The 10,688-nt window shown below is 54.0% G+C and overlaps 4 protein-coding genes; all 4 read right to left on the bottom strand.

Moving 5' to 3' along the window:
* Positions 1-2,813: 2,813 nt before the first annotated feature.
* On the bottom strand, positions 2,814-4,146 carry CHC_T00003138001 (hypothetical protein). XM_005714201.1 is given in 2 exon segments: positions 2,814-2,874; positions 2,875-4,146. 1 exon segment carries the CDS (start codon positions 4,144-4,146, stop codon positions 2,875-2,877), a length of 1,272 nt encoding a protein of 423 aa, XP_005714258.1. The 3' UTR covers positions 2,814-2,874.
* Positions 4,147-5,223: 1,077 nt separating this feature from the next.
* Positions 5,224-5,475, bottom strand: CHC_T00003137001 (hypothetical protein). Its single transcript, XM_005714200.1, has one exon. It carries the CDS (start codon positions 5,473-5,475, stop codon positions 5,224-5,226), a length of 252 nt encoding a protein of 83 aa, XP_005714257.1.
* A 314-nt stretch (positions 5,476-5,789) lies between these two features.
* On the bottom strand, positions 5,790-6,852 carry CHC_T00003136001 (hypothetical protein). XM_005714199.1 is given in 2 exon segments: positions 5,790-5,955; positions 5,956-6,852. The coding sequence occupies 1 exon segment, from the start codon at positions 6,850-6,852 to the stop codon at positions 5,956-5,958; it is 897 nt and encodes a 298-aa protein (XP_005714256.1). The 3' UTR covers positions 5,790-5,955.
* Positions 6,853-7,246: 394 nt separating this feature from the next.
* CHC_T00003135001 (hypothetical protein) lies at positions 7,247-9,682 on the bottom strand. XM_005714198.1 is given in 2 exon segments: positions 7,247-7,288; positions 7,289-9,682. The coding sequence occupies 1 exon segment, from the start codon at positions 9,680-9,682 to the stop codon at positions 7,289-7,291; it is 2,394 nt and encodes a 797-aa protein (XP_005714255.1). The 3' UTR covers positions 7,247-7,288.
* Positions 9,683-10,688: the final 1,006 nt, after the last annotated feature.

The following is a 10,688-nucleotide window of genomic DNA, read 5'->3' as shown; positions in this document are numbered from 1 at the left end:
TCCGCAGCATCGAGGCGATTGTTCGGTTATAACGCTCGACTTGCCCGTTCGTCTGGGGATGGTACGCCGAAGTGTACAAATTCGTTATCCCCAGAACGCGGCACGTGCTGTGGAAGAACTTGGCATTAAACTGAGGGCCGTTGTCCGAAAGCAACGTGCGAGGGACGCCATACTTGAACACCCACGAGTCGCAGAACGCAACTGCGACCGTGTACGCTGTTATCGTGCGGAGCGCAACGACTTGCGTTAGCTTACTGAAGCGGTCCGTGATCACGAGCAGGAACCGTTTTCCTGTCTTCGTCTTGGGGAGGGAGCCTTATTGGCTTGTGGCAGTGGATTTTTGAGCCGGTCAGATGGAGGAGATCGGGGGTAGGGGTGCTTCTGGTGCACGTAACCGCTACATGGCAGCAGTAGGGCCGTGCCGCCTTAAGAGGCGGCCGTTATAAAGCGCGGATGACGTTACGTGCGGAGATACACCGGGCGGTGTACGTATAAATCAATTGGTATAAATGTGGTGGGAGCTTGTCCGACCGGCGGGCTTGCTGATGTCGTCATCGCGCAGTGCGTAATGGATGCGGTCGTCGCAGGTTTCCAATTCAAACTTTCAAATGTGAATGTGACTGTAAAGGAGCGGGAAAATGCCTACTTTACACTGCGCCATTGTACTGTAGCTAAGCCATCGCCCCCTCTTCAGGTCGCGAGACACTGCACGGCGCGCGCTTGCAGCACTCTGGTGCACGGCCAATCACTGCCCGCTCTGTAACCGCCTCCAGAACCGTGTCTCTTTCGAACCGCCCTCGGTATCTGTAATTTACACTTCTTTTCTCATGCGACCGTTCTCGTTCACTCTGCAGCACGCCTTGCCTTACGGCATCCGCGTAGACGGGGCCGCGCTACCGGTCTTTATGTGCTGTCTCTGGCGCCCAAGTTAGGCATGGCAGTGCTGCACAGGTGAAGAGGTGTTTGCAGTGTTACAGCACTATGCCGCGCACACAATATTTACATCGTCGCGTACTGTCGATCCATGAGTGCCCAGGGCGCACTCTCGTGGACATGAGAGTGAGGGCACTGCCCACACATGGGTGAAGGCGACATTTACATCGTCGCGTACTGTCGATCCATGAGTGCCCAAGGCGCACTCTCGTGGACATGAGAATGAGGGCACTGCCCACACATGGGTGAAGGCGACATTTACATCGTCGCGTACTGTCGATCCATGAGTGCCCAAGGCGCACTCTCGTGGACATGAGAATGAGGGCACTGCCCACACATGGGTGAAGGCGACATTTACATCGTCGCGTACTGTCGAGCCTTCTTGTGAAGGCGCGGCCCCCCTCCCTGCCTTTCAGGAAACCCTCTTCCGGGCCACCCATCCATCTGGACGAGTCTCGATGCAACAGTAAGTAATCCCCAAACACCAAACCTCTCTCGCAATCTCGTGTCAATTTCTGCATGAGAGGGCCACTTTGCCTTTTTCTCCCTGCGAACCACAGGACATGACCCCACTCCGTCCTGTAAATTCCCGCAGCCCGCAATGCATCCCACTCGCGATATTTAAAACTCTCAGCCCTGCCCAGAGGAACTCCCCTGCTATCATCCTCAGAGAGGGCTCGAAGCGGACGTGGCTGTTACACATTTTTTCGGCTCTCCAGTCGTTCCCAGGGAGAGCAGCGTGCGCACGAGTCACAGCATTGCTACATTCCTTGCGTTGTCCACCAAGTAATAAGGTTCCTCGCTGCCATTCCGGGCCACCTTTCTGCTTTCAAAACACTACCACCGTGATTCTCCGCATTAATACCTTTTCTTTTCTGGTCCTCCAACCGAACACGTTGATATTAACTGGACCCACTTCTACGAGTCCCACCTGTAAAATTTTGCACTTTATTATTATTCCACTACTGTATTATTTGTGACAGGGCGTCATACTTCTTTTTGCAGTTGGGAAGTTTCGTACCCCTGCAGTTCGTTCTATGTAACCAGACCGTATGCTTCAACCTCAACTGCGTTGGGAAGTCACGAGGAGGACGAGTTTTGCGGCTGCTTCATGTAGTAGCATTCGTTCAGGGTGCCGTCAAGCGAGTGTCTTGTCAGTAAGCCTTCAATACCATATACCCTGAACCCAAACATTCTTCATAGATGACTTTTTGTTCTGTGGCAAAATGCTTTCCTATTTTTCCTCGTGTCAGTGCAGTTTTCGTTTTTTTCTTTTCGCATCAAAAGCATCACTGGAATACTTCGTAGCCTTGAGCGAGTGACGTCACTACTTGTGTACAGCAACGTAGATAGCAGCTGGTAGATAGATGGGTTTTAGCGGTTAAACGGCTGGTTTCATGCGACACGGAGAGACTGGCGATCTATATGACCCACACACAGACACGGAATTCATTCCCACAAACGAGTGTCACGGGTGTCTGTCTACCGAATTGCGTCAGACTGCACAGTCGCAAGGGGGAGAAATGACACGAATAGATCGTCTGAAATGTTGCGTCAGCAGGATCAAGGCCTCCTTTGGCATGAATTCATCCACAGTACCCTAATCCCCAAGGGTACCTACCTGTACTGCAGACCTGCGCAAGCACCCGAAACCGCATGGACTCCCAGATTGGGAGTCCATACTTTGAACTCCTAGGAGTAGTTTCGGAGCGCATACAAAACGTATCCCGCGACTATGAAGCGACTATGAAGTTCATACGAAGATGCGGGATACGGTGTGCGTGCAGAGCGGAGTTTTCCCGGTCACGAACGGCGTTTTTCATTCGGTTACCGCGTTAGGGATTGTAGAATATGCGTATTTGTGGCGTAAAAAAGAGTGATACGTATGGTAGCCAGAAGTCAAGGGTTCGGGTTTCATCTGGTTGGTATTATTTACGATTTCTAGTTTGAGTATTGCTGACCTTGGACCACGCGTTCATTCCATCTTAAACAATGGCTGACGCTCTTGAACCAGTCGTTGGTAGTGTCCGCACGGCTGAAAGTGGGCACCGACCATGGTGAAACGGTGACGACGACTTTGTCGCCCTTCATGAGCTCCATGCGATGCCTCCCGTCGAAACTAACCCATGCCGAAGCTCGCGAGTCTTGTGGGACCTTGATTTCAAGAGTGACATAATCCGGGAAGAGTACTGGTCTGAACGAAAGGGAATGAGGACAAATTGGAGTAAATAAGATTGCAGGCACGCTGGGGTGCACCATGCTGCCCCCGGAAGAAAGAGAATATGCTGTGGAGCCGGTCGGGGTCGCGACGATGATGCCGTCGGCCTGAACCCGGGTGACGGGACAGTTATCGCAAAGGACTTCCAGGTTGCTAAGGTAAGGGGCTGGGCCTCTGTCGATGACCAACTCGTTGAGGACATGATGCTCTTCGGTGACAGAAGCTTCCCGGGTTTCATCGTTGAGGGCGTTGTCTTCGAAGTTGTGAATGGTTGGCGAGCAGGTATGGTTTGGACCGATGGTCTGACGAACGATGACGCATTTCAGGCGCATGCGCATGGTGACAGAATTATTCTGACCGGTTAGGACTGAGGAGACGTCTTTCTGATGGTCCGAAAAGTTAAACGGGGTCAAGAACCCCATGCTACCGAGATTGAACGGCATGAAAGGAGGGACGGCCTTTGGGAAGAGGTTTTGGATAACATGGAGGATTAGACCGTCGCCTCCCAAAGTCATGACGAGGTCGACGTCGTCGGGTCTGACAATTTCCCTCGACGGCTCGTGAGCGGCTTTGGACTTGGTCAAGGGGTTAAACTTGAAGCTATCAGTCAGGGAAAGATTGTCCATGCTGGTTGAGAGCAGCCTGTGCTTTTCAGGCTGGCTGTTGACGGCATGAGCCAGCAACGGGACGACGACGGGGACGTTGATGTCACACCTGTCGCAAATGTTCTGCTCGACGGCGACGACGACACCACGGACGGACTGGAGAGACTTGATGAGGATGGGGAGGGCCTCCATGGAGCGGGTGTTTTCCGGGTTGACAGCGATGAGAACTAGCGTGGGGGCGTCATCCCATGCGATGGTGACGCGCCGCCTTCTCGGCCTACGGTCGACTTCTGCGAGATGTTTACGGTCCACTAGTGACTCTTGTCTCTTGCCGTCCTGATAGTGGGAGGTGACTTGGACGAGGCCTCTGGCAGACTTTGCTTCTGGCATGTTGAAGGGTAGAATTGTGCGTGTGAAGTGGAGCAGGTGCGAGAGCAGGAGGCCGAGGGGGACGGATATAAGCAGCAGGTTTTCGGGGTATAGAAATGGGCGCGTGATGGCATTGCTATCGTGAAGGTTGCTGGGGGTGTTTGAATTTAGGTGAGGTATGTGTCTCGCTGGCGGAGTTTGAGTTTGCTCGTCTAGGAATGGAGGAGAGGGTGACGGGTAATATGGCTAAGCTTGTTGATGTGGGACATCACTACGTAAAGGGGGGTGCTCTAAATGTCGGACAAAAACCTCAATATTAAAAGGAAAAAGTACTTGTAATTGTCAAGCAATCACCATTTTTTATGTCTTGCGACGGGAACACTCTCAGCCGTTCGTCTACTGGGACTTGGCGAAAACAAGCACGGACAAAGACGAGGAGTGAGATTGAAGCGCGCGGACACTTTTGCACCCCAACCGCGCACAAAGATCGGACATCGAAGCAAATTAAAAAAACAATAGAAAAGTATGCCTGTTTTGTATTTTTGGGTTGTTACACTCTTATGCGTAGCAAGCTGTGAGCAGTCGATTGAGATATTTTTTCTTTAATTTCAACCACGTCGTTCTGAGATACGGCGCACTGTCTGGCGCTGTTATGCGCGGCGGTGCACCTTGGCCCTTGTGTCGGAGATAATTTTCAAAATATTTTGCATGTCCGATCTTTTTGTCACTGTCTGACAATTGCAGCACCCCCCCTTTATCATGTACAAGTATTGCATCTGCAGAGTGCACCGCACAGTCGCGGCCAGTATGGCTCTCCCCACGCCATACACGTGGACATAACCCTTCCAAATATTTGGTCGACTTTTTCCACCCCACCTGGGTCACACGTCTGGGAAACTGCCCCGGTCCTCCCCTCCCGCAGATCACCTTCGACACACTTTTTCTCGCTGGCATCAGCCTCTGCCTCGGCGCGCCGAGCGAGCCTCCTTCCGTCGCGTCGCCCTGCGAATCGGAAAACCAAATCGAACTCACCCTTTTTGGATTCGCGAAAGGCACGTAGGAAAAGAAAAGCACACCCTTGTCCTCGTCCTCTTTATTCTACTCATCCCATCTCACGCCATGGGTATGATGCGGCACTACCCAGTGGCGCGGACGACACGACGAATCACGTACAAGTTTCAAACCCACGACGTCCGCATCTATTCGTTTGAGGATGCCGTCGATCGCGCGCGTCGAGCTGTCACCCGCGCCGGGGGGGAGCTGAGAGGCGGAGTCTACGCCCCGCCCAAGCACATCAAGAGGTGGTGTGTGAACCGCTCCCCGCATGTCAACAAGACCTCGAGGGAGCATTTTTGGATGGTTTCACATCGACGCGTCTTCCGGTGGGATGCCGGTCCAGATGTAGATGTAGACGCCCCACTAGAGATTGCCAGTTCCATGCCGCCAAATGTTGCTATTAGAATTACAGATGAACAGCCGGGGCTCATGTGTCTCAAAGGGTTGTTTAACACATTGCAAGCGATGCAGAGGGCTCCGGAAGATGAAGGAAAACTAGAGACGGAGAGTTCAGATGTGGCGGTTAATGAGGAGGCGACGGAGGGCGGGGATTCCACAAGTGTATCTGCACAAGAGAAGGACGACAAGTTGGACGGCAAGTCATAACATACAAAGCTGGCGGCATAATCTCGCGCTGTCGTGTATGTGCAAGTAAATTCACACAACATGTCACACCCAGCAATGAGTTCCCCCTCTTCCCCTTTAACTACAAATTGCAGACAATCACGAAATACTCTACGGTATTGAAATAACTATTGCAGGATTCCTACATCCTTATTCGTCTCCCGGTAGCAATCCACGCGCAGCCTGCCCCTCCTGAATCTCCGCAACGTCCGGGCTAGCATTGTACGGCAACTCCGGTGTATCTGCGCCTGACGGCCTCTTGTATGGCAGGTCTGCCGGCTTGTCTGTCTTCCAAAACGCGACCTTCTCGCCGGGCTTCTCTATGAAGTCCATCGCGCCGACGCTCGTCAAGTACGGGATTCCTGGAATTTCCGTCTGCGGCGAGCCGGTGGGGTTGAGCGTGGCTGGGTTAGAGATCTTTTGCAAGCGGGCGTAATTGACATCCAGCGCTCCGTCGAGGGTGAGGAGCTCCTTCTCATCAATGCCGCCGATGATGCGCTCGACCCTCGCGGTGGCGCCAAAGTCCATGGCCGTGAGGGCCATTCCACGGCTCTCGGACACGCTGGCGCGGAACTCCTGGAACGACTGGTCGGCAATCTCGTCGTCGGACATGTTTGCAAAGGTATCCGCCCTCCACTCGGGGTCGACGTAGTCGGAATCCCACGGGTACAGACCGGAGGCCTCGACAAGGCGCGGGTCCGGGGCAGTGGGCTCGTCGGAGGTTGGCAGGGCAGGGTCGAATACCTGCTTGATGCCCTCCTTGGGCACTTCGACTCCGCCCATGATTCCGCGGCCCAGCATTGGGGTGCTGGCGTAGAGAGGAACGCCCCGGCCGAAGTCGGAGACGATACGGAACTTGTCGATGTAGTATTGCATGGCGTGGCCTCGCGTTTTGTCGGTGCTGTACGAGTAATCACCGTAACCCATGGTGATTGCGGCCATGCTGCGGGATGCGGGGTTGGTCACAGTGGTGCCCGACAGTGAGCTGCGGGAGCCCACAGGCGTGGTGCGGGAGGCGGTTAGCGGAAGAGCCGGGACGAAAGCCATTGTTGCAAGGTTGTGGACGAGACAACGGCAGCTCGTTGGGACGGTGCAGTTGATGGGCAGTGCGGTAGGTTTGACTTAAAGTTGTGTACCCGTACACATTGCACAGGGTTTTCTGGGCCTGTGCACCGAGATACGCAGTGGTGACCTCCGAGCCCCTCACTTGCTTGGCTCAGAAATTTGTTTGATAAAAATATGGTGCAGGGGTTTCTTAAAACTTGATCTCGATGCATCACACGTGGATCCCGCTCCACGTGTCAAGGAGGGCCCCTCTTTCCGTGTTGCTTTCTCGAAAATCCATCGCGTTTGTGCACTCGTTACATTTCCAACTTTGGGAGACCATCTCCCTCTACGACACAGAAGCAATATTGTACATGCTCAAAATTAGATTGAGGGCGTTTTGCGTATCTATCGTGAGCTAACCCATATGACGTCTCGTTTATTCAGAATCGTTCCGCTTCTTCTTCTTCTTCTTCCCCTTGTCCTTCTTCTTTGACCTCTTTGCATCGGGCGTTTTCGCTTTATCCTTGATCGCGTTTAGGATCTTCTCTAGGCCACCCCCGCCTTGCTCCTCGTCACTCTTGTCTTCATTTCTCACAACGGCCCCCTTCCCTATGTCTCCTCTCACCTCTGCGTCTTTGTAAAGCGAGTCGAAGATAACATTCGGCTCTTTGCTCCTAGCGCTCTTCACCGATTTCTCGCTTTCCATCTCAACATCACTGTCCGTCCTCTTCCTTTTCTTCTTCTTGTTCTTTTTCTCTTTTTTCTCCTTGTTCTCTTTTTTCTCCTTGTTCTCTTTCTTCTCCTTTTTCCCCTTTTTCTCCTTTTTCTCCTTTTTCTCCTTTTTCTCCTTTTTCTCCTGTTCTGCTGCCTTCTCTTCAACCTCGTTACCGTCCTCTTCGTCGTCATCCTGTAAAATATCTGTAAACAGCCTTTCTCGCGTCTCGCGCGTCGTCTCTTCATGTTCCCATTCCTCCCCTCGTCGCATGTACTGCTCGACCCGGCACTTTCTCAGCACCATTTGCCCGCAATCATGCTTTTTCAGTTCCTCAAAATCCGACGCAAACGCCTCCATCATGATCTTTCTCAGTGGCCCCGCAACCACACCAGCACACCTGACCACGACCTGTGCACCATACGGATTCTTTGCGGCTGCAAGAATTCCCTCGGCCTTGTCTCCTGATATCGCATTAACTACCTTTGCAGCAATCTTTTTGCTCACCTCCAGTGTCTCCCCATCCACCCATTGCTCCACTAACCGACTCCCCACTGCATTCCCGACAAGTGCGACTAGTTCTTCTCCTGAAAGAGTTGCCATTGAATCTCTCATCAACTGCCCCGGCCCGCCGGAGAATCGCATGACACATCTTGCAATCAATGTGCCGAGTAAGCTCGGACTCAGCAACTTTTTCGGCACAAAGAGCACATCACCCATTCGCTCATACATTCCCATCCCCGTCCTGCCTAGCTGCTTGACATCCGTTTGCCATCTCCTCCACATTTCCTCAGAGCCCATCATCAGCATCCCAGCAAACGATTTACCTCTTTCCCCCACAGCCCCGCACGCCCGCGCGACGGAGCGGCTCGCTCTCCTTCTGCAGTTTTCATCTCCCTCTGCCTCTGTCACACGCAGCAGTGACAGGACCACGCCCTCGCGCGCCCTTCCGAAACCCAACATCTCTGGAACTGCGTCCTCGAGCTCATCCCACGCGTTCATCACTTGTCCCCTACCCCTCAGCCCAAGCAAAATCCGCTGCACAACAAAATTTGCTTTAGGATCCTTACTGAGTTCTTGCAGCCTCCCTTTGTAGGTGCCTTGCACGACTTTAGCACCAAGGCATAAAACTGCCCGTTCGATAAACCTGCTCCCACATGCGTTTCGCATCAGCTGGTCTTCCTGGCCCTTGGCGCAGTATTCTGCAAGCTGAAGTGCGAGTTCTTTGTTTCCTACGCTCACTCCCGCAAGCAACGCCTGCAGAGCTGCGCAAGACGATGGCTTCCAGAGCATTTTCTGCAGATCGATTGCGTCATCCTGCAAAAGCCCTTCCGTCATAGTGTGCAACGCCAAGTGCCATTCGTCGGGTACATCAACGGCCATGCGCTCAATGTAACTCCTAATCCGACCACGCTCAGAGTCGTCCAACTTGGCCTCGCGTGGCTCATCGCGCGGAATTCCGGCGAGAGTGGCAGCGATCGCGCGAAAAGAGTGACTTCCGCTCGCACTATTCACTACTTCAGCAAAGTCGCTCTGTGTCCATTTGCCCACCGTATCCGCCATTTTTTTCAGACATGCACGCGCGTCCCCGTCGCCCTCCCACCCTCCACCAATCGCTTGCAAGGCTGCGTCCACCACATGGCTCGCAGCGTGGTGTGCGGCTAGGGCGGCAAAACGCTGCGGCCCAGCGTCGAGAGCGGCGCCCAACAGAGCGGCCGGCGGGCCCGGATCAGCGCATGCGCGGAGGAGCGACTCTAGCAAGCGGGATCCAAACGCGTCTCTTGCGACTTCGTGGACCCGAGGAGCGAGTTCCGCGATCGCATTTCGAGCAAGGAGCACGGACGGCGGCGGGTCGTCGGGGTCCACAGTGGACGAGCCCGCAAATGTGGTGGCAAGAGAGCCATCCGGGTCGAGCTCCTGAAGACTAGATTGGAGTTGAGAGAGATAGGATGACAAATCTGTGGACAAAGTTGATGGGGTGGAGGAAGATTGAAAGCCCGAGACATATCCCACTGAGGCGTTTGGAGCTGCAGCGATTGGCGCGTCGACAGTGGATTGGGCCTTTTTCTTCTTCTTGGCACCGCCGCGTCGGCGAAAGCGTCTCTGACTATCGTCCATTCCTACAGAACCCATCGCTTGACTAGTGACGGTGATGTGAAATGGTAAGCTGAATCGAAGTCGAGGCTGCTCTGCCGAAAGCGACTTGGCAACAAATTTAATACGCCACCGCCGACGCGGAAGCATGTGTTCACAATTAAATAGAGTGTCGTCGATCATCCCCTAAAATTTTGCCATTTCATGCAACGCAATTTGATGGACACAACCTATCACATCGCATGTGCTGGTTTTCACGTTTTCACCTGCTCCAGCAAAAACATTATTGGAAATGCTTTTACTCCCGTTCAACCAATCCATTCATGCCAAATGTCCGGGTGCTCGGGTGCTGGCACCGCGAACTCTTCGTTAGGAACGGCCCTGAAGCAAGTGCAGGCTTGAGAACTTTCATTCCTTTTGACACTAAGACAGAAGGTCGACCTGCTTGCTCGTACGCAGAATTCAAGGCAACACCTGCTATCGGCATGAGTGATCTTCGACATGGGCTGGAGTGCGAGCGAGCATGGCGTCGAGTAAATTTGACTGCAATGCGAAACTCAGCCTTTGCGGGATGCATGCCTCCGATGCGATGTCTAGCGTGCCTGGCGATGAGAGGTACTGCTGGTGATGAATGAGATAGACGAGCTGACAGCGGGGGCGGCGTGGGGAAGGTGGGCACTGGCTCCGAAATGGCTTTCTCACCGCCTGCAATGACGTCGACGAAGACGGGCTCTCTCCGAGCCTCGACGCGTCTCCGAACACGCGCCGCACCGTCTCAGAACTGAGTGCACGCTGCCGGCCACCGCGCAATGCACGTTGGAGACCAGTGTCGCGGCCCCCTACATCCTTCTCGTCGCCGCCGCCCCCGCTTGCAGAGGCCCTGCCGGCTTTGTGCTCCCTGCCGGCGGCCAGCCCGGCCGCGCTCGCCGCCGCCCATCGCCTTTTCTCAGGAATTGACCCAACCGTGCCGCGCGACCGGCTGACCCCCGCACCCGACTCCAACGAGTTGAAGTCGCTTCCGCGCGTTCCT

Source organism: Chondrus crispus, genomic scaffold (genome assembly GCF_000350225.1).
Source record: "Chondrus crispus Stackhouse genomic scaffold, scaffold_175, whole genome shotgun sequence".
NCBI classification, from domain to species: domain Eukaryota; phylum Rhodophyta; class Florideophyceae; order Gigartinales; family Gigartinaceae; genus Chondrus; species Chondrus crispus.
This window is presented reverse-complemented; position numbering and strand designations above follow the sequence as displayed.